This window comes from Gastrolobium bilobum, unplaced genomic scaffold (genome assembly GCF_033153095.1).
Source record: "Gastrolobium bilobum isolate Gb01-03AN ecotype WA unplaced genomic scaffold, APGP_CSIRO_Gbil_v1 utg909, whole genome shotgun sequence".
NCBI classification, from domain to species: Eukaryota; Viridiplantae; Streptophyta; class Magnoliopsida; order Fabales; family Fabaceae; genus Gastrolobium; species Gastrolobium bilobum.
The window spans coordinates 252515-280080 of NW_026895707.1; the positions used below are offsets into that span (position 1 = coordinate 252515).

Consider the following 27566-nt stretch of genomic DNA (forward strand, 5'->3'; position numbering starts at 1 on the left):
TCCACAAGCCTACCTTTTCCCGCATATAAGCTTCAAGACTTTTCTTTTGTTAAAAAACACCGTATTCGGTAGTAGGCTTTTGTATTTCTTCAAATTCTTTCTCCCACCTTCAACTGTGAATTATTCGATGCTTTTTTTTTTTTTTTTTTGGTACATAACAAACAAAACTAACACAAGAAACAAAATAAAACAACAAAACAAAAACAGACAGAAAACAAAACAAAACAAAATTATTCGATGCTTTTGTTTTAAGCCTTTTTAGTTTTTTTCCTTTGGATCCAGCTCACAATATTAAGGGAAGTATTGAATTGGGATTTAAAAGGATTTTAATAAAAAAAATTTGGACAAAAAAATTCATTGATATTCAATTAAGATTTTAAAGTATTTAAAAAAAAAAACATGTCGTATTCGATTAGGATTTTAAAATATTATTTTAGAGTTCGTCTAAATTCATTCAATCAGGATTTTAAACAAAGAAAAAATAATCTTGTGGTATTAAAAAATATGACGATTTTAATGAATTTTCTACTGGTGTGGATTTTATAATAGTCCTAGCCTAATTAATTAGTAAATTGCATGTAATTAAGTAATTAAGCATATATTAGTGGATTAAAATAAGTAAAATACTTAATTAAATTAATTGTGGTCACTTTTGAGGTAAAAAGTGTACTCAATGAAAATTATGGGATAAAAATGAGTATAGGCAAAAGTACCCAAAATATAAAAATAAAAGTGGAAATATTCCTGGAAAAATATTCCAAACCGGTAAAGTTTGAAAGAGAACAGAGTTGAATAGATAGATGAACTCATACCTGGTTAAAGTCACTTAACCTATGTTAAGTGACCAAAGCAAATGAAAAACACATTCATTCCTCCTCCTTCCGTCGACAAGCAGAGAAAGAGAGGGAAGAAGACCAAATTGGAGAAGCAAATCCTAGTTCACCCATCTCTCACCCAAATCATACCATTCCAAGGACAAACTTACATCAAATTCCTTCCTCTTCAAAACCCACCACTCATTGTTAGTAGAGAACCATTGTGGGTGAAGACCTTGGCTTGTTTGGGGGGCGAAAATCTTGAAGATTTGAGGTGTTTAGTGGTATTTCCTTCAAGGAGAGCTTTGGAGATCAATATTTCTTGGTTGTGTGACCTTGTGTGGTAAGTCTCCACTTCTCAAACCTTGCTTCCATGGATATTGCTTGAGGTTGAAGATGATGAATAGTGTCCTTGTAAATGGATAATTCAGAATCAGTTAATCAGTTGCGGCCTATTAGTCTTTGCAATGTGGTTTTTAAAGTGGTGACCAAGATTTTAGCTAATAGACTAAAACCCCATCTGAATTCTCTCATTATGCCAAACCAGTCTAGTTTTGTCAAGGGTAGGCATTGTATAGATAATATCATTATTGCTCAGGAGGTCATGCATTCCATGCGTCTCAAGAAATGTAAAAAAGGTTGGATGGCTATAAAAGTGGACTTGGAGAAGGCGCATGACAGAGTCAACTGGGGTTTTCTTCGAGATAATTTGGTAGAAGCTGATCTCATCCATTCAGCAGTGGAGTTGGTCATGAGTTGCGTAACCATCACTTCCCTTAATGTGCTTTGGGAGGGAGTTTCAACCAAAGATTTTACTCCTACTGCCCATAGTATTAGGCAGGGAGACCCTTTTTCTCCTTACCTTTTCGTGTTGCTGATGGAGAATACTTACGCGATGCATTTAAAAAAAATTATTCGCATAACGTTCAGACACTTGATAATATATAAAAGCAAAAGACAAAACTCAACAAATGTTAACATACTTGAAAATCAAAACTATGGAAAAGACACCACAACCCTACCCTCTGCTATTCTCGGACATGTATATGAGTATCATCCTTCTAAGGTAACAAAGATCAGTTGTACATTCATCATACGGATAACCAGATAGATCCATATTCTGTCAAAAAATACCTGTCAAGATGATATACTGAAAGGTGTAATCATCCACACTGTAGTCATCAGTAGCACCAAGATGATTTGGGTTGTACCTGTCTTGGAACAAGCATGCGAACATAAGACTGTAAAGATCCAGACTATCAAGACTAAGCTCATCGTCGGTGGTTACTTCAGTAGTAGATGAATCGAGCTGTTCCCCTTCGCATGCAGTTTCGTGCTCCCTTCGCTTGCGGTTTCGCTTGCAGTTTTGTGCTCCCCTTCGCTTGCGGTTTCGCGTGCAGTTTTGTGCTCCCCTTCGCTTGCGGTTTCATAAATGGATAATCCAGAATCCGTTAATCAGTTGCGGCCTATTAGTCTCTGCAATGTGGTTTTTAAAGTGGTGACCAAGATTTTAGCTAATAGACTGAACCCCATCTGAATTCTCTCGTTATGCCAAACCAGTCTAGTTTTGTCAAGGGTAGGCATTGTACAGATAATATCATGCGTCTCAAGAAAGGTAAAAAAGGCTGAATGGCTATAAAGGGGGGGCTGGAGAAGGCGCATGACAGAGTCAACTGGGGTTTTCTTCGAGATACTTTGGTAGAAGCTGGTCTCAGCCTTTCAGCAGTGGAGTTGGTCATGAGTTGCGTAACCACCACTTCCCTTAATGTGCTGTGGGAGGGAGCTTCAACCAAAGATTTTACTCCCACTACCCATGGTATTAGGCAGGGAGACCCTCTTTCTCCTTACCTTTTCGTGTTGCTGATGGAGAATACTTATACGATGCATTTAAAAAAAAAATTATTCGCATAATGTTCAGACACTTGATAATATGGAAAAGCAAAAGACAAAACTCAACAAATGTTAACATACTTGAAAATCAAAACTATGGAAAAGAAAGCTAAAGACACCACAACCCTACCCTTTGCTATTCTCGGACACGTATCCGAGTATCATCCCCCTAAGGTAACAAAGATAAGTTGTATATTCATCATTTGGATAACCAAATGGATCCACATTCCGTCGAAAAATACCTGTCAAGATGATATACTGAAAGGTGTAATCATCCACACCGTCGTCATCAAGCACCAAGACGATTTGGATTGTACCTGTCTTGGAACAAGCGTGCGAACATCAGATTGTAAAGATCCAGACTATCAAGACCAAGCTCATCGTCGGTGGTTACTTCAGTAGTAGATGAATCAACCTGTACATCCAAATTTGTATTGAAACATATTGTATATAATGCTTTTTAGTAATTTTGTGGATAATAATAACTAAAAAGTTTTTTGTAATCATAGTAATTAAAGAAAATCAATGATTTTACTTTCAAATATATAGCATACTAAAAACATTTATTCAATACTGGTATTAAGATAATTTTTCCATCATTACTTTAGTTTTTCACTATAATTGTTGTTTTCTGTTATGACTCTCGGTGAAAAAATCTTTATTTAATGGTCATTTAATAATGAATTTAGTAAGAGCAGTAACTAAATTTTCAATTATATTAAAATTTTGTTTACATTTTCACTTACATATTTGTGTACAAATATTATTTTATTAAAAAAATTTATAATTTGTATAAATATGTTAAGAAAGTGTTAAAATTGTTAAAATATTTTTTAATGTATTGAATATGATAAAAAAATCATGAAATTATAATTTTGGATGACATGTGGGCCGACTCTAACAAATAAGACACGAGCGTTGATTATTGAGATTCATTTGGCTTGCGAGATTTTTAACTCTAACCCACACGAGTTAGGATCAAATGGGACGGATCAACTTATTTTGACAGCTCTATCTTGACAATATATATATATATATATATATATATATATATATATATTTTTTTTTTATAGATATTAACTAACGTCTAAAATCCTAATAAATTTAACTAATCCAATTTTAGATTCGTGGCTCTTCACTCTTTTCAACAGTTGAGACAGTCTTCTAGAGGGACCAATGTCTTGTACACGCCTAACTTTAGGCGGTAAGGAATTGTCGGCATCAAAATGCACTTGCTATTGGCTTCTGAGTTCTGACAGTGGATTATTAAATCAGATTCGTAAGCAGTATTAGGACTGAAAATTACTCATCAAATCATCATCTCCATAATTATTACTGTCTTAATACTCAGGTGTCTTAGCTAAAGACTTGTCCCCTCTTATCATGTTCTTATTGTGTTATAGGAATGATTGCACCGAATTTGTATACGAAAAATATTGAGAAAAAATGTTTGTGATTTTAAATGACATAAAGTTATGTTATTTTAAGAGAGAGATACACACAAATTTTTTTTATTTAAATTTTAAATTAAAAAAAATCACGCACTTTCTCTCTCTTATGATTTTTATTTTTCTGTGTCTATATCTCTTCTAAAATGACATAATTTATGTCATTTAAAATGACAAATACCAAACTCAAAAATATTATCTAATTTGAATTTAATTTATATTTTGTGCAAACAAAAATTACAATATCATCTGATTTTTATATTATGTATTAAATTTATTAATGTTTGAGTTATCAAACTTAATGAATGATATAATGATTTATTAATGAGTAAAAATATAATTTGTTTAACAGTAACGATACATTAAAATTAAGCTCGTATAATTTGACATTAGCTTTTATGTGAATTTAGCAATAGATATTTTTTTTTGTTAAAATAGTTATGTATTTTTCCTCAACAAACCTCTTAGTTGGACGTTTTTATGCATCATTTTATACTGTAACGGGTCCTACTTCTTCACGATTGTAACTAACGCTAATATGGGCCTTGACCCTTTTAAGTTAAGTACAGGGGTTATAGATGGTATAAGGGTATCTTTTTAGACCCAAAAAGGATAATTCCAAAGTGATTTTTAGAAAGCGTCGGATAATCTGCAATATAATTTTTGTTTTAAATTTTGATGTGAAATTTTACTCACATTCACTATTTAAACAAAGGGTTCGTTTTTTTCTACCGTCAAGGTAGATAATTTATCTATAGTGAGTCCAAAACGATGTTGTTTTAGGCAAAATAAAGGTATTTTTATAATTATAATTTATTTCAGGTTATAATAGTCTTTTTCATTATAATTTTTTATTTTTTCAACCCAAAACGACATCGTTTTGGGAGCAAATGTAAATAACTTATCTACATTCATTTTAGAAACATTAAAGGCTCGTTTGGTGGACATGATAGGATAAGAGTAGGATATGATATGAGGCTAATAAGGGTAATAAGCCTATATCATGTCATGAGCAACTGATTAGCAATCTGATAAGATTATGTAGAAGGAGAAAGGAGAAAAAAAAAATAAAATATAATTCAAATAAATACAAATATATTGGGTAACGTGGGGATATATTGGGTATCCAATATTGGTATCCTATCCTGTTGAATCATAACTCAGCTTTTCCTCATAGGATAAGAAATCATGTATTGGATAGGATAAAATGAGACAATAAGATAAGCTAATCATAAACTATTGACCACCAAACAAGAAATAAAAGCAGGATATGATAAGTTATCCTATCCTATCTTCTTTATCAGTTGCTCCAAACAGGCCTTAAAGCCTTAAACAAATAGCCATAATAAAGTTCATCCTATAATTAATAGACACTCAAATTTAATTTACTTTTTGCATGTAATAGACACTCAATTATAAACTAAAGTTACAAATGTTTTCAAATATGAGCTATCACTCTCATTTTATTTTTTTATATTAATGTTATACACTATACAGATATAGAAAGCTTGTGTTTTCAAAATTATAAATCGAAACAGTTACATTTAATCATTAATCCATAAAACTTTATAAGAGAAAAAAGAAAAGTGGTCCCATTTGAAATTAGTGATCAGATCACACATGAACATAGTCACTCGTCGGTTGCACATTACCATAAAGCATCCATCGTTTTCTGTTCGTCGTAATAAATAATAAAACTATTTGCTTTCTTTGTTTGTTTCTTCTTCTTGTTGTTGTTCTTGTTTTTCACTGGGAAATGTCACTTACTGTGTTAATAGTAAGCATTCTCTTCACACTCTTTTCAACAGTCACCTCTCACTACTCCTCCTATACTTCTCAACCTCCATCTTCTTCTTCTTCGTCCTCCCTCTTCGAATGGCGATCTGCGCACGCCACTTACTACGCGGCGGCGGATCCCCGTGACTCGGTGGGAGGCGCGTGCGGCTACGGCGACCTGTTGAAGGCGGGTTACGGGATGGCGACGGTGGGTCTGAGTGAGGCGCTGTTCGAGCGGGGCCAGATCTGCGGCGCGTGCTTCGAGCTGCGGTGCGTGGAGGACAACCGGTGGTGCATACCCGGCACGTCCATCATAGTGACCGCCACCAACTTCTGCGCTCCCAACTACGGGTTCACTTCGGAGGGAGGTGGACACTGTAACCCTCCGAACAAGCACTTCGTTCTCCCAATCGATGCCTTCGAGAAGATCGCAATCTGGAAGGCTGGTAACATGCCCGTCCAGTATCGCAGGTACTCAACTCAACTCAACTCACTCTTATCATCATTTCTCATTCCCTTCAAATTTTGTATTCTCTTAAGTTAGATTAGTCTTTGTCTTTGAAACTAACGAAATATATATTTTAATAACTTGTGTGGTAAATTCTAATTTTAGACTTAGAGACTAATATATATATATATATATATATATATATATATATATATATGACCGACACTACACAAGAATGTCCTTGTTTAGATTGGGGTCGGTGTCAATAATGTTGTACACTTTTAGTTCTCAGTTTGAAGTAAGTGCAGATAGAGAAAGAAAAAAAGAAGAAGGGGATCTGTTACGGGGTATCCACCATAGTTTCATTAAGCTACAGATTTGAAATCTTGAATACTAATTCTCCTGTAAAGAGGATTCATGAGGTGCCAGTAAGAGCTTTCATTAGACATTTTAGGCTTTTAGCTGGTTTCATAAGAGTTTTGGATGCCTAATCCAATTCATACCTCTTTCTCTTTCCACGTCTCAAGAGCTTAAATTGTAAAAAAAAATAATTCTGAAAAACGTTGGCTTTTCTAATGCTGATGGAAATTTAAGTAGTAAAGGGATGGAAGTGACTTGATTGAACTAAGAGAAAATTAAGAGAATGTTAGTGTATTTTTGTCCCAAGAACTTAACGATAAAATCTTCTTTTTTCCTCAATTATGAATATGAAGCAAGCTGGCACATAATTAGAATGGAGTGCTACACCTTTCCGGACAGTTTTGGGTACATAAAGTGCAATTGGGACTGCTATGTCTGTATATCACCTTATTGCTAAAAGATCTATGTGGTCAGTTCTTGTAGATAAAGGGAAGGGAACCGTATATGATTTTGTTAATAACTACATGAAATAGTAGAATGCATGTGTTTTAGTTCAAGTAGCTAATGAAGGAGCTTGTAAGTCAAGGTAAATACTTCCATAAAAGTCCTAATTCTATTATTTACTTCTGGAAGGAAAAAATGAACAGATTTTACTTGTAAATTACGTTCTGTTTGGAGCAGGATAAAGTGCAGAAAGGAAGGAGGAATCCGATTTACAATCACTGGTTCTGGTATCTTCATTTCGGTGCTGATCACCAATGTTGCTGGCCACGGAGACATAGCAGGGGTGAAGGTTAAGGGCTCAAGAACTGGTTGGCTTTCAATGGGTCGGAATTGGGGCCAAAACTGGCATGTAAATGCGTTACTACAGAATCAACCTCTTTCATTCGAGGTTACTGGTAGTGATGGCAAAACAGTTACATCTTACAATGTTGCTCCTAAGGATTGGAGCTTTGGACAAACCTTTGAAGGCAAGCAATTTGAGACTTAAAAGCATAATGAAGAAAACTTGTTTCGAGGGACCATTCTCCATTCCATCCAAATTCCAAAATTATTGTTACCCCTATAGTGATAGAATGCCTACTTAATGGTAGTTTTCTTTTATATTTTAATTCTTTTGGTTTTGTAGAAGATTGTGTAGATAGCAAATGATTTGGTGGTTTGTAAGATTGTCAATGTGACGCTGTACCTTTACATTTATTATATGTAGGAGGTTGTTGTATGAAAATATACCTTGTTGGTCAACACCAAGAATACTTAACCATGTAAGTGCTGTGAGGCTCTTGTTAGGACGTGTCATCCTACATTCCTCCTGGTGTCTTAAATATTACTACATCATCCAACCTCATTAACGATTGTTAGATAACCCATCACATTATATCATACAATCAGTAGTACATAAGATATGTTTCCACAGAAGCAAAAATCAGAATCCTAGTATAAATTTTGGATAATTTTTAGTACTTGCTATCTCCATGTCCTCAACGCTTAGTTTTTTTGCTGGTAGTTAATCTCTTTCCCAATCTGCTACACAACAGCCGAATGCAATAATTGGGGTCGTTAATCTCAAAGCACTTGCTTCATCCAATTTATATTAAATGTTCAATTTGCATTCGGCGTTAATTATTTCTTAGAGCATCTTAAACAATTATCGGATTGAGATCCAAATCTAACCAATCAAGGTTTGTTTCGTTCAGACATACTTCAAAAAGCAAAACCACATTTGAAGTATGATACCTTAACAAACAAATGAATGATCATGTTTTTAGAATTCTAACAAATAATTCCCCAGTTCATAAATATACACTCAGCAAAAGGGGTAAAGTAATTCAAACTTATTACATATATTAGAATGATGCTTCATTATCATCAAGCTACTACCCGAAACATCGAGAGGTGTTCTATTCATGTCAACAAAAAATTTATTTGTCAAAAAGAAAAATATGAAACAGCCTCCTATTATTATATTAATCCATGAAGAAAGCAAACAATAATTTATGGTTTGATCTCAACAATTAATTAATCTGTTCCATAATAACACATCTCACAAAAATGAGCCAGAAAAAGAGAGTAACAAACAGAAATTATCATGCATCAACATGCAACTACATTCTAGTTAGCCTAAAGGATATTCATATTAAGAAATTACAAACGAATCCCAATCAAATTGTGGTTAAGAGCATGTATGAATTGTTTGTACAGAAATTTGAATTTCCAACTTCTGTGACTAATAGATGAGCTGTTAGCATACAATGGAGCATACAATTGAACAAGAAAAAAGAAGAAAAACCAAAAAGAATTTTCAAATTTGATTTGGTATAACAATCACTCTAAAACTAATTGAATCTTTTTGCCTGGAGAAACCAGGCAAAATTTAGCAACCTATGATGGAAGAACTCAACTTATATTAATCAAAATCGTCAAAGTATCCTACCGTATATATCTCTGAAAGAGGGAGCTGAGAACATCTAAGAGGGAATGAATGCTACAAACTTCAGAGAATCAGAGCTTCTGATGAGATTCAATAAGCAATGCATTTAACATAATATGAACCCCAGCTTCATAAACAACTCCATCATAATGCATCCCATCATCTGTACATTTGATCCCACAATTCCAACTCAGTGACCCTATATCCAATAGTTGAAGTGGGCCACCAAACTGCCGCAATATGTTGCTTTTCTGGAGCTCTCTCTCATATTCACCTCTCATTAGATCAGTCATCTTATCCTTCTTCTCCTGTGTATTTAACATGGAGTTTATCAAAGTTGGCATGCCTAGCCAAAACAAGTGTGGAGATCTAACCGATACAGAACCAGTTACAGGCCCATCTGTGCCAAATTCTGGGGTGATAGGTAACAGTGATGTTACAGAATTCCTCAACAATCGTAACAAGGCACCATAATCCGAAGCATTCGTGATATGCAGCATGTCCCATAAACCAGAACCCATCACCAAAAGATCTGGATAAATGTGTTTCTGCTTAAACTCCATTACCAAATTGGTCAAATTGGAGGTATAAGGTGCCCATATAAAATCCAATTTCATCCCTATCTCATCAAAAACAACGTGATAATTGCTATGCCTCTTAAACAAAGACCCTTTAACTGATTCCACACGCTCCGACTCCATAACCAAACTCAGCAATGAAAGCGCAAAGATTCGAGCTTGGGAATCCCCTGCCACCATGACCCAAGACCCATTAAGCAAATCAGAAACATCATGCCGTTTCAGCCTCTGAAACTCACAAGAATCCACAGAACTCGATCTGCTCCAAGACCAAGACTTGTCATAGTTCACAGAATTGTTATTCAAAGAAGGGTCAAAGACCCTACTGGGTTTCACCTCCCAGTCAATTTCGTGAAGCGAATACACACAAGAATCGCGATCATTGACAACAAAGTCATCAACAGAAGAGGAAGAAGAAGAAGAAACAGATGAGACGAAATCAGAGACTGAAGGGAAATAAGGAGTGAGGTGGACACCAACTGCAAGAGTAATGAAGAGTGCGCCACTAAAAAAGAGGACCTTGTTGCGGCTCAAGTGCCAACCCGCCATACCCATTGGCACAAACAGCACCACACACGCCGCCAATAACCCCAACTGCACCGCCCCTAACATTGCCCCTTGCTATTCCCAGATCCCTTCGAAATTCACATCTATCTATGGATTCTCTCAATCACCAGAACCAAAAAAAAAAGGTCGCAAAAAGATGGGTTTTCGGAGAAAAGGGTATTGCTATTGAGCCTGATGGGGTTACAATTTTTCTGGAGGGACAACAACCCGTGAAGGAAAACCAAGTGAAAAACCTGAGATCTGAAGAAAAAACGAATCTTTTTTCCACCCAGGACAAATGGTTCAGGGTGAAAGTTGGTGGGGAAATTTATTAATGGATTGTGAATGAAGGTGAATTTTTTAATGTGGACATGATAACAACACAGAAGCAAGGTTCAATTGAACAAGGAAAATGTGACGATGAGCATCGATGCAAGAATAGGTTACTCACAACATCATCGGAATAAAATACCGGTGCCAATGATTATCAGCGTGGTGCGTCACTTCGCATCAGCCTTGTGGATTTTTATTCCTTTGAACACAGCCTGGGGTGCGGTGCGGTGCGGTGGGTGGGTGGGTTTGTTTTGTTTTGTTTTGTTTTTTGTTTTAAGGAGAGTCGCAGGTGCCTTTCACCAATAAGCAATTCATTCAAACTTACACTTAAGATATCTATTAACTGTTAAACATTTCTATTAATAGTCAATCTGAAAAACTAAAATGATAAAATTTTCCAATTTTTTTTTAATGCAAGTGAAAGACTGTTGAATTGAAAAATAGATATCACATGGACATGCTTGTATTTGATAAAACTTTTAATCAAATTTAGCTTATCAAATTAACATAACATATCATATTTAAAACTTAAAAAAAAAGTATACAATAGAAAAATGTTTAGAAATATTATTATATAACTATCTATCTTTCTATTTATATATTATTACGCTAAACACAGCTTACGGGCTTTTATTCTTAAAAAAATTGTTTTTTTTTAAATAATTTTTTTTTTGAATATTTTTAGATGTTTGGATAACAAATTTTTTAAAAATCAAAATTTAAAATAAAAGTTAAAAAACTGTTTTTTTATAGTCAGTAGTTGGTTGTTTTTGAAAAAAGCAGAAATTAAAAAATAATATAAATTTTTTTTAGAAAAAAAATAATATAAATTTTTAAAATACAATTTTAACTTTATCCTATCATATCTATTTTATCTCTCCTTATCCCACGATCATGCTATTTTATCTCTCTTTTATTGTACTTTTATAAATAAAAGTGCTTTTTTTATTTTAAGATCTAAATAACTTTTTTTTATGTAAAAGTGATTTTCAAATCATATATCCAAACGTAAAATAATTTTACCTTTTAAAAAAGTTATTTAAAAAAAATTAATGCATAAAAAGTCATTTTTTAAAAACTCATCCAAACGGGCCCACCACAAGAATAAGAGTTAATATTTTAGAAAACAACTGAAAGAAAAAAAATAAAAACTACAAAAAATACACACAATTAATTCAGATAAAATTATTAAAAATTATAAAATAAATAATTAATTAATTCAACTTCTATATATTTGACTAAGGTGTTCTCCTTTATGATTGATGGAAATTAATCCATCCAATAAATTTGATTAAGGGGATCTCCATATGATTGATGGAAGATTAATTCCAAATATAATAATAACACCAAACAAAAGGGAAGAGAGAGAAAGAAGAAGAAGAAGCAAAGAAAGCGATTTGCCCAGGGTTGGAGAAGTGGTGAAGTTTATCAAGGACTTCACACACAGCGAGAGAGAGAGAGAGATCTGGAAGTGGAAGTGGAAGGGATGAGTGAAGCGCAGAAGTACGTATGGAAAGGGGCGATTCCTGTACAGATTCATCTCCATGAATCTGAAGTCACCACTCTCCCTCCTCCTCCACCCGCACTTGTATTCCTCCTTTCCTTTCCTATCATCAATTTTGTGCCTTTTCTCCTTCCATTGTTAGTTAATTAATGCTACAGTGTAGTGTAGTATACGACGTCAACTTTATATTTTTATATGTTTATAAATATAGGGTTTTTGTCTCATGTTCGAAGTTGTTCCCTTTCGCTGAATTAGTAGTGCTAGCTGCTGTTCATATGGTCGCCATTCAATTTTCATTATGTATATACTTATTAATTGTCAGAATACAATTTAAGTTTCATACTTACTTTAGTTGTGAGTTGGTATCTCATTGCTGATTAGGTTATTGCTCTAACTGGAACTTAAATCGATCTTTTTCATGATATATCTACGGTTAATTGCTAGTTTACAATTTCTTTGTGGTTTCAGGTCTTGGCCCCTCGTATAGGTTACTTACCTTTATTGGTTTCTCTCATAAAACCTCACTTCAGCAGTACACTTCCCCCTGGAGTAGACACCATTTGGTTTGAGTACAAAGGACTGCCTCTCAAGTGGTATGGTGTAATTTTTTATTATTTATTTTCTTGTATTTCTGTTTGATTGGTGTAGAGACAGGGCATTGTCCTAGGATCAGAGATCCAAGAATGAATAGTAACCTTTCATCAATGCCAATAACAATTTACCCTTGAACCTCTCCACTGGTTTACTCAGTAGTCTAGTTTTTGAAACATTTCATTGTTTTTCAATTGTCACATTACACTAGCTTTCGTAACAAGAAACACCTCAGCAGCACGAACAACAATTTCTCTAGTTACACTAACTTTCATGACCCTTACAGGTATATACCAACTGGAGTTCTTTTTGATCTTTTATGCGTGGAGCCAGAAAGGCCATGGAATTTAACAGTAAGAACTTTCCACTTTTATTTTGATTTCCTCTCTAGTTAATTTGATTGAGCACCTTATTGACGTTTTAAGCTGAAGTCTTTAATGAAATTTGGGGTGAAATTTTCTATTAAAGTTTCATCTTGTTTGTGCTGTTTCTTATTCATATTGTTTTCTCAGAATTGGCTCATTTAGATATCTATCCATGAACCAGCATTAATATTTTAGATATTACATGTTCAAATGAAAGTCTTTGTTCCATGATGTAAATATGTGATGAATATAGCTCTATATTCTATGGAGGCTACATTTTTAATTTCTTCCCTCTTCCTCTCTATCTGCCTGATATTGTGATTCTCTGAATTTTTTTTAAGCTATTATAAAGAAAATGCTTTAATTGTGTTTGGCCATGGGGCTGGGAAATCAAATTCAAAAGGAACTAATGTGAAAATTAAGACTGATTTACTACTAATATTTTAACGGCCCTTGCTAAAATTGTCTTCGCACATGCAAAGCTATATTCAATGTCTGTACCCTCTGATTTATAGGTACACTTTAGAGGATATCCAAGTAATTTATTGCTTCCATGTGAAGGCGAAGACAGCGTAAAGTGGAGCTTTATTAACTCACTTAAAGAGGTCAGTTGTGTGATTTCTTCTTTTTGTGCATGTTTATGATGGTACTTGTTTGATCAATAACATGATGCCTCATACCCGTTCAACTTTTTGAAGATGTCCATGCGCTACAACATATGCGTTTACTAGTATTTGCTTATGTGAATCTTAAACAGATCTCACTTGAGTCCTTTACGTGATCTAAGCTCTTATTTTCACTGCCATTAACCGAATTTTATTTTGCTGCAGGCTGCATATGTAATAAATGGGAATTGCAAGAATGTCATGAACATGTCTCAACCTGATCAAGTGGAACTCTGGCACTCTGTTTTAAATGGTATGTTGCTAATTGCTTGATATTAAGGCTTGTACTTTGTAAATATTTAATTGTGTTTTTCTTTGAGGCGCCCTTAAGTAATTTCATATTCTACAAGTGAAAAGCCTGCATCCAGTTGGTGTGGCAGGAGGATAGGATTTTTACTTGTTTTCAATGAAGTAGATATAGTGCAATTATTTCTAAAATGGAGTGACTGTACTGAGTACCCAATGATGGCACTTAAAGTCAATAAGTCATGTATGTCTGCCGGTGTAGCTGATTGAAAGGTTATAATTATTATGGTGTGGAGTCAAATGATGCTAGCAAGGGTGTTGATAAATTTCTATCATAAAGTTTGTTACTTGAGAAACAGCTTCATGCTTATTCTATAAATAGCTATTATGAAGGAACATTGCTTATTGTTTATAGCCTTATCCTATTATTGGATGGCTGGATGCATACTTATTCCCTTGGTTTTGTTGTGGTAAATGAGATGGGGCAACCCAAGCTTTGTAATATATAGGAATCAGGATGGGGTCATGAATATAATCTGGGGTTAGTAAAATTTATCCCAAATTTATTCCTTAAAGCTTGAGCTTGGTTTGTTTGGGAATAGCCAAAGTTGAAGTTAGTCAAGCTTGGCTTGATTTGCGAACGGGCCAAACTCAAATTCCTTAAGATGACACTCAAATAATAATAAAGATTAAAAATGTAGAAGTTTGGCTTTTTATTCAAGGGACTTAAGGAGAGACACCCAAGGACATTTTCCATAATAGAAACAAGTGTTTGCCTAAAAATTATTCAATTTCACACAATTAACATACATACACTTACAAGCACATGTTGCACAATCTATAATCAATCACAAATTTGACTGAACACTATTTGACCATAAGATTCATAATTCAACACCAAAGTCCAGAAAATGCCAGGGATATATCTGCCATTGAATTTATGGAGAATTTGTTTGGTGCACTCTTATCTTGGACTTGTGTTAACACTCATTTGCATAGCAGGTAATTTGGAATCTTATCGACGGGTGTCATCTAAGCTTAAGCTTGGAACTTTTGAAGATGAATATACCGAAAATATCAATTCAGTCTCAACTAAATCTCAACAAAGTACTGGGGATACCGATGTTGCTGGACAAGTGAAGACTGGTGAGCAATATGAACAAATTTTGAGCCAATCTGGCTTGCTGATATTTTTCCCTTTTATTTTATGGAGCATTTACTATCCCCCCCGGCCTCCTTTTCGATAATATTTTCTTCTTTTATCCAAAAAGATAATTCTTGTCAGGTTTAAATTCATAATTCCTAGCACAGGAAACAAGCCTCTTTCCTCCTTAAGGATCACTCAAACATTGACAAGCACCTTAAATCAATTCCGAGTGAATTGTAGCCTCTCAGCAAGCCCTTTTGAAAAGGATATTTGGATATTTGTATGGTGTGTCTGATTATGCATAGAGGCTGAGAGCTATTACTGAAGCTATTTGTTTTACTTGATTGTTATTTCTTTTCTATCATTATTTTCTATTTGTCGTTGAAATTGTATTAATGTATAACTATCCTCTCGGTGATAACTAGCATGTACGTATGCTTCATGTTTAATTTATCTTAACTACAAGCATTAACAAAGTTAACATAATTTGATATTGTTTGTCATATATTTATGTGTTCGTACTAGATGAAATAGTTCTATCTTAGTTCCATGCAATGAGTTTAAATATCACTGTAAAAATTAAATAGAAAAACAAGGCAGGCAGTCGTTTCATATATGTAACAGAAAATTTTAATTTTTGTTATTTTGCATTTGTTGTTTTATATGTTGTTCTAAAGCTTTTTAAACTGTGTCTATTGAGGACCATAAAATAGTTCAATTTGTACGTGATAGGTATCCGAGATTTTAGAAATTAAGAAGAATACAACAGAATTGTATCAATAGTGTTTCTTTATAGAAAACCCAGATTACAACATCGTATAACAGTATAATGAAGAAAAAATAACTACTGACAATCAGAGAAGCCAGCTTTCTCCCAATACACCCAAGGTGTCCCAAATCCATTCACCAAATGCCTATCGTTTTCTGCCCCACCCTTTTCCTCTTAATATTCTCACTACCTAACAGAATTTCCTTCCAATTCCCCACTCCCTTACCAGCTGGAAGCCTAGAATCTTCTCCCATAAATGACTCTTTCCTCTATGGTCGTATCAGTTTGTTAGCACAATTTTTTTGTTAATCAATAATCTTGTTGACCTGTCTCTAGGAAAATATGAAGACTTTTGACAACTACACTTCTGTAGATATAGTGTATAGTAAGTTTAGCTTTTTTCACACTTTACTTTTGTAAGTCCTATTTTCAGTTTCTTACTCTCCTGATAGGGAGAGGCTCCTTCTGGATGAGCTCATTTTGAAATCTAAAACCACTTCCATTTCTCTGATCAATTAACTGGATGAAGTCAAACCGGAATAGAAAACTTAATGGGAAAAGAAAAGGCAAAGGATATATTCATATTACTGTCAATAAGTTTCTGATGTTGGTTCTCTGCAAACTTTTTGTGAAATATAATTTTCACCAGTATGTAAATTATAGGTAAGTATTGGTGTTTTAAAGTCATGGATTGATTTTATGGCATTTCGCAGAAGGTAGGGCTTTATGATTTTTTTAGGTTTGACAATGATGACGGGACTAATTCAATTTTACTTTTAGAAGGGGCCACAGAAGCAATCATTAAGGTCTTAAGACCTTAAACTATTAGACTAAAACCCAGTCTTAGATTTAGTTGACTTAAAAATTCTGAGATGTTTACCTTAAGATAATGGAAGAAAGGTTTGTCCTTTTAAAGGACACAAGTTGTGTCATTTTAGTTTTTAACACTATGTACTACGGGTAATACATAGTTATAATATGAAAAGTTGCTTTTTTTTCTCTCTCCTCAGTCACTTCGGCTGACGTGGAGAGAGAAAAAATAATTTTTCATATTATAACTATGTACTACCCGTACTAAATAGTGTTAAAAATTAAAAGGACACAAGTTGTGTTCTTTGAAAGGACAAATGTTAAACTCTAGTCCCTAAGATAATTGCATTTAGGCTTGTTCACTATCGAGCTTCTACCCGTCTTCATATTGTACTATTGTCTGTTGGTAAGTTTTTCTATTATGGGTCATTTGTAAAAGGTTCAATTGTGGGTTTAAAATCTTAAATGCATTGCTCATCATATAAATGATTTTTTCCTCTTCTTGCATAGAACTTCAATTTGGATGACTAGAATTGGTGCCATGTAGGCCCTTTTTCCCATTCATAAGAAATAAAATTTTTGTTAAAATCTACTGTCTATTTTTTAGGTAGAATTCCTGTTCGTTTATATGCTTGGACTGTCAGTGAGGAGTTCGATGATTTTGAAGATGCTACTCAAATTGATAATTGGGACAAAGTCTCTTATATCAATCGACCTGTTGAGATTCATAAGGAAGATGGTGAGTCATGTCTCATAGAGATTCCTTCATTGGAACCTTTAAATTGATTATCTTCCATGTTTGTCTAACGTTTTTTCTTTTATGGAAAGTCGCATAAGGTAGAGAGGATAGTCATCTGTGTTGTCAATGGTATGGTGGCCAATGGCTGCAGGCCAATAATAAGCCATAGTTTTATGAAGGATGGAGTGGTGGTCAATGGGGGAAGAAAGGCAGCCATGTCAGAAAAAATAATACTGTAATAAACACAGAAAGTAAATAAGACCTAGTAGTTTATATCAAGATTCAGGAGCAAATTTTTTTTTTTTTTTTTGAGAAAAATAACTCGCCATAAAGGACAAGTTGACAACTGTGCCACAAACTCAAATATAAATGAACTAAAAATGGATAAAAAAGCATACAGCTGATGATCAGCCTAGTTCCTGTATCCCCATTAATTGAGGAGAAAAAAAAAACTTTAGAATACAGATTTGGAGAAAAAAATGAGAGTTAGGTAGGAGCAAAAATAAAATAAAAAATTGAGAGATGTGTAGCAGAAAACTGAATTGAAGAGTAATCATATGAATCAGAAAAGAATATAGGACATACTCTGTTGGAAAGCATCCAATAAGTATTATTCTACTAAGAGTAATTAGATGAATATAAGTATACCATGAGGCATGAGCAACTCACCATACCTCGATGTTTTCATGGTGGTAGCACCAAAATCTGCCATGCCATGCAGCCATGGTGACCACCATTTACAACACTTTTATCGTAAATCGTAATTACGTTATCTGACTGTTCTCATTGTCTGTGAGAAAAGATTGTGTTTGTAGTAGTTGGTAGATCTTAAATGTTTCTTGTCTGGGGATTTTCTTTACCTGATATATGCAGTGGGACTATTTATTTTTTGCTAAAAGATTGAAGGGCGTTTTTTGCATTTATATTTTCTTGCTACTCCCCAGTTTTTTGCTTAAATTGCTTGTAATTAATAGAAATTATTATTTATTGTTAGCATCATCTTTATTTTCCTACAATTTGACTGATATCATATATGTGTCTTATATTTATTGCATGCAGGTAAATACTTCAGCTTAAATGATGCGGTAAAAAGACTACTGCCTGAGTTTTTTACGGGAAGTTCCTTTGGTAATGGAGGAGATGCTGGCATCAACCAAAGTGCAGAAGAGGGAGAAAATCCATGTGATCCCGGTTCATCTTTTCACCCATTTGAGATTGCTGAAATCAAGTTTGTACGCATTCAAGGGATAGAACCTATTTTGGAGATACCTTTTTCTTGGGTGGTTAACAACTTAATGAATCCTGAGTATTATCTTCATATGTGTGTTTGCTTGAAAGTTTCAGAGGCCAATGCTGTGCAATAGTTGTTTGGCATATATTTACCGAGAACCTCAAAAGATGCAATTCTTTTGTACATAAATGTACAGAACGGTTTCATATTATATTCATTTCATAATTCGTTGGCTATTTTCCACTGCAAAGTGATTAATATGTTAGCAGATGTTTTTTTTGTTAAATCCAATCAATGCAGTGTTTCCCTGCAAAAGGTGGCAATATTTCACTTCTGAACTTTCTTTCCGTCACTGAATTGGTTGAAGACTGGTCTATGCATAATTTGGGTTTTATTTGTCCAATTGTTCTGTAAATAAGCGAAGCATGCCTATTTTTTGAAGTGCTAATTAGTGGGGGGAAACTAGTTTCAGAGAGTTTTTTTTTCCTGGTTTCCCATCCGGCTTGTTGGAACTCCAACTAGTCTCACATAATGTTTAAGGGTATTAATCTTTCTCATATTATAGGAAATAATTTTATTTCTTATATATATAAAAAAATATGTGAAACTTTCGTGAGGTCATGTGAAGAGAAAAGAGAGAAAAAAATAGGGTTTTATATATTTTTATGTATATATATGAGATAATTTTATTTTTTATAATATAAAAAATATTAATTTAATACAAGAGTTACACGACAAAAGAAAGGGATTGGATTGTTGATTTTAGAGAGAAAAAGAGAGTAATGAAATTAGAATGGTGGGAATTTATGTCATATGTGATAGTTTGTGACTAGGGCAGACAAAAACTACTGTTTGGCTTAAAATGCTTCTCAGATTTTTGAGGTTGGTCTTATATTCTTGGCAAGCCATAGCAAATGTTAGAAATGTCGCCACTGTTTGGCTTATGATTTTTGAATTATCTACACGAATTATTCTCAGATGACTCGTTTTCTTTGCACCGTCATCATTCATTTTTCGAAAAAAAATTTATAGTGCACCAGGACTAACGTGGTCCTTTAATTAAAATTTTGACACTTACACTTGACTTAAAAAAATCTTAATCTTTTCTCTTTCCTCTCTTATCAATTTTTTTTCTGTTTCTCACTCCTCCGCTCCACCGAATATTATATGCTCCAGGAGTACTAAATATTTATGTTGAAGTATAAAGTAATGCATAGAAATTTTAATATTAAACCAGCAACTTGTATAAAATGTTAACCAAATTCTATTTCACTTAAAAACTCTAAAGAATAAACATAAGTTGTAGGTTGAGGATAAATTACATTTTGGATTCATGGTCAATAATAGAAAAATAGATGAACACTTACCCTTTGGCCGGCCATTTAATAATACGCCCTTCACCATCCCGCATCAAACTTCAGTGGAAGCACATTCTATGGCTCTTCAACCAAAACACATAAATTGACACTTACAAGATTGTGAGGGACGAAACAAAGAACGCCTACTAGGCATCGTAGATTTCGAAGATTTCATCTAAATAAACTATCCTATAAATTTCAACTTCTCTCACATCTTGTAGTCATCATAGAAAGGATAATAAGCAAAAAAGATAACATGTCAAAGGGAGACAAGGTTAATGTTTTGGACTTTTGGGCTAGCCCATTTTGTGCTAGAGTGAAAATTGCTTTGGAAGAGAAAGGGGTGCACTATGTAGAAAAGGAAGAGGATTTGTTTGGGGGTAAGAGTGAGCTTCTGCTCAAGTCAAATCCTATTCATCAGAAAGTTCCTGTGCTCTTGCACAACGACAAACCTGTCCTAGAGTCTGCTATCATCGTTACATACATTGATGAGCTCTGGCTTTCCAACCCACTGCTTCCAACTGGTGCATATGCTCGTGCCCAAGCCAGATTCTGGACTGACTTCATTGACAAAAAGGTGGGTTGCATCATTCTTATTGTCTAAAACCTACCCTATACCAAAATTTGTTTTCTCATATTTTTGCACCAAGTACTTTTCTTTCAAAGCTAAAGAAGTTTTGAGACCCCCTTAGGCCCTTACCCTAGTTTGTGTTGAAATTAATTAATGCTCAATATCTTTATTCAATGTGCTTTATGGATCTGGTTCCTTTGAAGTATAAGTTAGATAGTAAATAACAGTTCATAAGAAATTTGAGGAAATTTCTCACGTATATCATTTGTTATATATATATATTGCTTATATTTTGTAAAATTGATTTTTCCAGGATTCATTAGCAACAAGATTTACTCTTTAAAACAATGCATCCTACACATTAGACAATCTAAATCCTATGATTGTTTTGATGTATAAAATTGTCATCCTTAGTTATCTTGGTTTACAAGAGATTGATATGGCACAAAAGTTATACCCTTACCTATAATCAAAGAAACAAAAATAAATATTTTTAGTATCCAAATCTGTACCCCTAGTTAGAGGCTAAAATGATATATAGATGTATGCATGCATATATGATTTTGGATGGTTACTTGCGTACTTGGAAGGTATTTGAAACGGGCAGGAGTATCTGGGCGAGCAATGGAGAAGAACGAGAAGTGGCAACGAGGGATTTCATTGAAGTTTTAAAGCATCTAGAGGAAGCTCTTGGGGAGAAGGACTACTTTGGTGGTGATGCCTTTGGATATGTAGACATCATTGCCATTCCTCATTCTGCTTGGTTTTTGGCATATGAGAGGCTTGGAGGTTTCAGAGTTGAAGACCATTCCCCAAAAATCTCAGCTTGGATTAAGAGATGCTGCTTGCAAAGGCAATCTGTTCACAAAGTTCTTCCAGACCCAGAAAAGGTTCACCAGTTTGTCCTTCATTTCAGGAAGATGTCAGGACTTGATTAATGAATTAAGTTAACCATACCTGATATGTCTCAAAGGAGTGAATGGTTCTTGTTTCTATCTTGTATTAGAACTTGCTGCTTTGGTTTTTCAGTTTTCACTCTCCAGAGGGATAGAAATCAGAATAAGAGAAAAGAGGAAATAATATCACCTCTGGATTTCTAGATCTATTGCTTTTCAACTGCAATGGTTATGCTAAAAAATCAACCATCGTTTAGCATTTGAATTTTATAATATGTGGTTTTTTCTTTTCATTTTGTTACTTTCTTAGGGTCATGATTATTCATGGTAAGTTATTAAAAATCAACCATTTATGTGAGGAAGATATATATTTTAGTCTGTTTGATGTAGTTCCAATGGGTGCAGATCTTTCAAACTCTAGGGCCTAGGCCACATGGTCACGAGACAAACCAACTAAGAGCGAATGTGGGCTTATGATATTTGGGCTGAAATTTAACATCCAGATGCAGCAGGCATCTCCGAAACCCGATCGACTCCCAAAAATTAAAGTATCCAAGTGAAGCCAAAAATGAGAGAGAGAGAAAGAAAGAATCTCCTTTTTTTTTTTTGATAAATGAGAAAGAATCTCCTTAAGATCAATAACATGGTGAATAATTTTAAAATAAATAATTTTTTTTAATTTAATTATTAATAATTAATTTCATTAAAATTTTATTTGATAATATCATAATTATATAAAATAAAATTTAAAAAAATTATATTTATAACACCATCAAGTCTAAATGATATATTTTATTTGATATTATAACAATATCAAATAAAATAAATAAATAAAATAATAGAATATTTGACTTAAATTTATTTTTACGATAAAAATATAAGACCATTTTTACGATATATTCTTGCATGTGTGTGTATGTAAAAGATCACAAGGGGTTAAATAATATATTTTTGTAATCACAATAAATTTAAATGACAAATTTAAAAGCACAGGAAGTATTAGAGACATACTCAAACACTTGGGTACTGTTCGGTCTTAGAGAACAATAATTCTATATTGAATGGTATGCGCTTAAAGATATCCAGATTGGCTTATAGCCAATACTCCAATCGCTGCACACAAGCAACAGGCTTATAGCCAAGACGTGAATGTGTAGATAGTGTTGACAGAAATAAAAAAATGAGTCAAAAAGTGTGTACCTGAGATCTTAAGCCTTGTATTTATAGGGGTTACCTCTTGGGCTGTGTAGATCTCCCAGTTGGAGTAGGATTCAACTCCTTTTTTGTAAGGATAGAGATTCTATCTTCAGTAACTTTATTGTTTCATACTGTTAAGATAATTCAGTTTTTATCCTTTAAGAAATTTTTGGATAGGTAGTTAGGATATGGATATCCAGTATACTCTTTAGCAAGAAGAGTATTCTGTATATAGATGATATAATGGATTATGGTAGTGTTACTCAATGAGAAAAAATAGTTAACAATTTGATAGAAATTTAAAATAATAGTTAGATGGAATTAAGTGGTAAGGATGATTCACATATTCAATAATCAATACGTAGCCAACATTATTATGTTTTTTTTTTTTGACAAAATGTCGTTGACTCTACTATATTTTTTCGGATTATTGAACTTTCAAAACATTATCACATCAAAATTTTAAAAAATAGAGGTGGTATAAAAGATAGTTCGCAAACCACTAGGGTTAGCCTAGTGGTGTGGGGTGTGTCGAGCTGGCAAAACGAGCTCGGCGGGCCAACCCGCCAAATGGAGCGGGGCAGATTCATTTTTTGACGGATTGATGGCGGGCCGAGGTGGGTCAGTGTAATCTATAACCTAATTTAAGCTGCTGGGAAAGATATTCCATAACAAATTTTTTTTTAGTCTTGTCTCAAAATCTTTGGAAGAATAAGTGCTTCTTTTCTACGGCTCTTTCAGTTATTACCATTTAAAACAAGTCGAAATATTATTGAAATAAATTAAAAAAAAATTAAATATATTCATTAGCTGTGTGTGTGTGTGTGTGTGATTTCCATTGTAATCCAAAAAAATAATAAAAGTTAGTCCGCAAAATGAATTTTTTAAAAGTGGAACTTCAATTTAATCTTGCTTTCTTTGAACGGCATGCTAATGAATATATTTAATTTTTTTTTAATTTATTTCAATAATATTTCGACTTGTTTTAAATGGTAATAACTGAAAGAGCCGTAGAAAAGAAGCACTTATTCTTCCAAAGATTTTGAGACAAGACTAAAAAAAAATTTGTTATGGAATATCTTTCCCAGCAGCTTAAATTAGGTTATAGATTTACTCTTCCTAAAATTTTCTTATACCTCACAAAAACAATTTATTAGAAATGTTAATAATATTCTATATGACACTCTTTTATTTCATTTTTTTTTATTGAGTGAAGACATATATTGTCTCCATGATAGAAAGTAAATCAAGCTTATTATTGTAGACCGGTCGACTGCGTGCGTGGTTTTCTTTTTTGGGCCACCCAGTAGGCCCAGCCTGCTACTTATCAAAAGATGAAAAGTCCATTTATATTTGATTTTTTCTCATTCTTATACACTCATAACTTGTACATAACCAGCTTTATATGAGGATTCATTCAGCCACACACATCAGTGGAGCCCGCAGTATTGAAAATTGTTATAGCCTCATAATTTCTATACATGAGAATTTTCTATTACACTATTAATACCCCCACTCCTTTATTGAGGGGTCTGAAACAGTGATCAAAATGTCTTGAATTTTTTTTTATCCAAATGCAACACTAACAGTATTTTTTATTAGACTGTTATGTGGGCGTAATTTGCTACTTCTAGTAGCGAATTACGTTCGCCAATGATTTTATGACACGTGGCACATTTTCGCAGGAAAAAGCTGACGTGTCATAATTCGCTATCAGTGATAGCGAATTTGGTCTGCAATATGGCCACGTGTCACAAAATCATTAGTTACGAAACTCGCTACCAGTGGTAGCGAATTATGACACGTGACAGTCTGGTAAAAAATACTGTTCGTGTGACATTTAGATAAAAAATTTGTCAAAAAATAACACTTTGATCACTGTTCATCGTCTTCTCAACCTTTGCTTTTTTATACATAAATCCCCCTACATAGCCATTATCTCTCTCTGATTCTCAACTCAACTAAAACCTCCACTTGACCTCCATTGAATATTATAGTTCATACTATTGCATCTCTTTATCATTATTTTACATTGGTCAACTTCACATTTAACGAAACATCACCCTGCTTTTCTTATCCCGTAACAATTAGTTCTGTTATCAATTCAATCTTTCACCAAATAATAAAAATAAATTTAAAAGAAAAAACAAAATGTATTGTTACCATTTTGGGTCAAATATTCAATTATTATACTTTTACGTTATTTTGCACCGAAGCTTTTTTTGACCTATTTGATTCTAAAATTAAAATGTTTGACCTATCTAAGCTTATGGTCAAACTATTCGCCATTCTAATGCATGGCGACGCGGTGTGTCAGCAACCATTTTGGGACGCGGCAGAAAAATCAACATTTTTAAAAACGTCATCACGAATAACGTTTTCAGTTTGCAAAGAAAACGTCAGTTGAATTATCATCTCAATTGACAGGAAACGGCAGAGAAGCAAACTTGTTCCTGATTACTTTAACACGGCAGACCTGCAAACGTTTTGCAGTATATTGGAAACGGTAATGAACCAGCCGCGTCCCTGGAATTTGTCAGGCGAAGTGACAACGCAACTGGAAAACGGCAGGTGCAGTGACGTGTTTCTGTTCAACTTATTGTTGCCAAACTTATTATATTTGTGTAACATAGGTTCATCATGGATCGTGACATGATTAATCTTGGCCCCGAAGAGTATAGTGTGTTGAGCATGGATGTTCAAGAAACTCATGTCTCTCAGGTTGTATGGAACACAAGACTGATGAGAACCCTAAAGATCCGTAGAGCAACACAAGGTGCTGAAGCTGATCATCATGATTCATATAATATTCCAGACCCCGTGGCTGATCACCTTAGACGTGCGGTTTTTTACCATGTAGCACGCATGTAGCATTTGCCGGTTAGTAATTAAATGGTGACACTGTAAAACGCCTTTAATTTATTCATAGGTTTATGAGTATGGTTAATGGGTTAACGTATTGCAGATTGATCATGCACTTATCAGTGCACTAATTGAGCGTTGGCGTCCGAAAACTCATACATTCCACATGCCGCAGGGCGAAGTGACCATAACACTAGAGGATGTTGCAGCAATTCTTGGTTTGTCTTCAGTTGGACAAGCACTGATTGGAGCAACGTGTGCTGACTGGTCACAGGTTATACATGAAATGTTGGGGTTTAGGCCGCAAGGACATGAGCTGGATGGAAGCTATCTACGGATGTCCTTCTGATGAATGTTTGTCTTTAACTGCTCAAAGCTAGTACCACGTGTAATTCGCATTGTTCTTTTTTCACCTTCAAAGGTTACACCACGACGACCCATTACCTTTCTACCATTATAGTAGACAAGTGCACGAACCGTTTGTAAATTTGAACACTTTTTTTTTTTTTTTTGCAATTTGGTAAACAAAATTTGTAAAAGGGGATGAAATAAAATAATGACACGGATAAAACAAATTAACGAACAAAAAACACGATGTAAAATTATAAGAAGAAGAGTAGGATACTCTGAAAACAAAAATAATTCAACATGTTATGACACTAAACCACATGACAACACCCTAGCCAATTATATGTGAGAGAGGAGCACAAGGAAGAGGAGCACAAGGGAGAGAAGCACAAGTGACATTAACTAAACAATACGAGTATATATATAGCTACAGAAAAGCCATAAAATTTTACAAAAAAAAAAGTACGGTTGCGAAATGTGCGTTGTCTTGTGTGGAAAGGGAATCTGATCACAAACACGTTATGCCAGGTACCAGTTTCAGATATCCGTGGAAGGGCTTGTCCTCTACACAAAACGCTGGGTGAGCTATAGTTTACTGAAAGTGGTGCACTGACTGACGCGTTCAGGTGTCAGTGGAGAGACTTAATGTCCTACTTGGAACACGCTGGGCAAGCTACCGTTTACTATAAATGGTGCAATGACTACCGCGTTCAGATGTATGGGGACGGCCTTGTCTTGTTTGGAAAACGGTGTTGTGCCTACCGTTTTAAGAGACGTCTTCAAAAGTCTCGTTTTCTTGTTGTCAAATCCAATAGAAACGGCACCTGCTGTGACGTTTTCAGAAGGAAAAAAGCACACAAATTTGACATCATCCAACACGATACGTCTTCTGGCGTTTTGAGGAGAATGAAAACGTTACTATTACTAACGTATTCTTTGCAAACTAAACACGTTATTCATGATGACATTTTGATAAACGTTGATTTTTCTGCTGCATCCCAAATCGGTAGCTGACACACTGTGTTGCCCTGCATTAGGATGGCAAATAGTTTGACCATAAGATTAGATAGGTCAAACATTTTAATTTAAGAATGAAATAGGTCAAAAAGCCTTTGATCCATTTGGGGCCCTCGGTATGCTTAGGTATTTTTGAGCATTTAGAGTTTCAGAACTCAAAACTGAAAAAGATGTGCATAATGAGTTTCCTTTCGGCTACAATATACTTTACATAAATGCATACGTTATTTAAAAAATTAAATAATATGGAAGTAAATATAATATTAATCATTGAGAATATAAGAATACAACAAAAAAGAAGCCAAACAATCTAATCAAGCAATATACGACGTGCGTTCAAATTGGTATTGCTTTCTCATTGTGGGAGAATACACCGACTTCCTTTTTGTTATCACATATATAAATTATGGTTATACTTATCTTAGGTTGTATGTGATAAATAAGTTTCTTACGCATATAAAATAGAAGTAGGTCTCACATCTATTTTTCCTCTCTCCTTTTACATGTGGGTCCCATTTGTAATTCTATTTCTACAAGACAATTATTTTCCTACAACATAAGATAAATATAACCTATAAACTATTAGTGATTGCCTACTTTTCCAGATAAATTTCAATCTGTTTAT

The 27566-nt window shown here is 34.1% G+C and overlaps 4 protein-coding genes across 4 annotated transcripts; 3 read left to right on the plus strand and 1 right to left on the minus strand.

The window, feature by feature from the left end:
- Nucleotides 1-5900: 5900 nt before the first annotated feature.
- Nucleotides 5901-7942, plus strand: LOC133292524 (expansin-A13). The gene is made up of 2 exons (XM_061490941.1): nt 5901-6400; nt 7419-7942. The coding sequence occupies exons 1-2, from the start codon at nt 5910-5912 to the stop codon at nt 7726-7728; spliced, it is 801 nt and encodes a 266-aa protein (XP_061346925.1). The 5' UTR covers nt 5901-5909; the 3' UTR covers nt 7729-7942.
- A 972-nt stretch (nt 7943-8914) lies between these two features.
- Nucleotides 8915-10844, minus strand: LOC133293374 (protein ALTERED XYLOGLUCAN 9). The gene has a single exon (XM_061491948.1). The coding sequence runs from the start codon at nt 10356-10358 to the stop codon at nt 9240-9242; it is 1119 nt and encodes a 372-aa protein (XP_061347932.1). The 5' UTR covers nt 10359-10844; the 3' UTR covers nt 8915-9239.
- Nucleotides 10845-11983: 1139 nt separating this feature from the next.
- On the plus strand, nt 11984-18920 carry LOC133293289 (autophagy protein 5). Its single transcript, XM_061491836.1, has 8 exons — nt 11984-12213; nt 12598-12722; nt 13007-13073; nt 13601-13690; nt 13916-14003; nt 14999-15142; nt 17330-17461; nt 18521-18920. Exons 1-8 carry the CDS (start codon nt 12112-12114, stop codon nt 18823-18825), a joined length of 1053 nt encoding a protein of 350 aa, XP_061347820.1. The 5' UTR covers nt 11984-12111; the 3' UTR covers nt 18826-18920.
- Nucleotides 18921-20306: 1386 nt separating this feature from the next.
- On the plus strand, nt 20307-21559 carry LOC133293572 (glutathione S-transferase U19-like). The gene is made up of 2 exons (XM_061492165.1): nt 20307-20627; nt 21212-21559. The coding sequence occupies exons 1-2, from the start codon at nt 20307-20309 to the stop codon at nt 21557-21559; spliced, it is 669 nt and encodes a 222-aa protein (XP_061348149.1).
- The last annotated feature ends 6007 nt before the right edge of the window (nt 21560-27566 follow it).

Coding starts and splice junctions, on each gene's coding strand:
- LOC133292524 (XM_061490941.1), top strand. CDS start 5,910: ATGTCACTTACTGTGTTAATAGTAAGCATTCTCTTCACACTCTTTTCA. Junction 6,401..7,418: donor ATGCCCGTCCAGTATCGCAG/GTACTCAACTCA, acceptor TGTTTGGAGCAG/GATAAAGTGCAGAAAGGAAG.
- LOC133293374 (XM_061491948.1), bottom strand. CDS start 10,358: ATGTTAGGGGCGGTGCAGTTGGGGTTATTGGCGGCGTGTGTGGTGCTG.
- LOC133293289 (XM_061491836.1), top strand. CDS start 12,112: ATGAGTGAAGCGCAGAAGTACGTATGGAAAGGGGCGATTCCTGTACAG. Junction 13,691..13,915: donor TTATTAACTCACTTAAAGAG/GTCAGTTGTGTG, acceptor ATTTTGCTGCAG/GCTGCATATGTAATAAATGG. Junction 15,143..17,329: donor TGCTGGACAAGTGAAGACTG/GTGAGCAATATG, acceptor TCTATTTTTTAG/GTAGAATTCCTGTTCGTTTA.
- LOC133293572 (XM_061492165.1), top strand. CDS start 20,307: ATGTCAAAGGGAGACAAGGTTAATGTTTTGGACTTTTGGGCTAGCCCA. Junction 20,628..21,211: donor CTGACTTCATTGACAAAAAG/GTGGGTTGCATC, acceptor CGTACTTGGAAG/GTATTTGAAACGGGCAGGAG.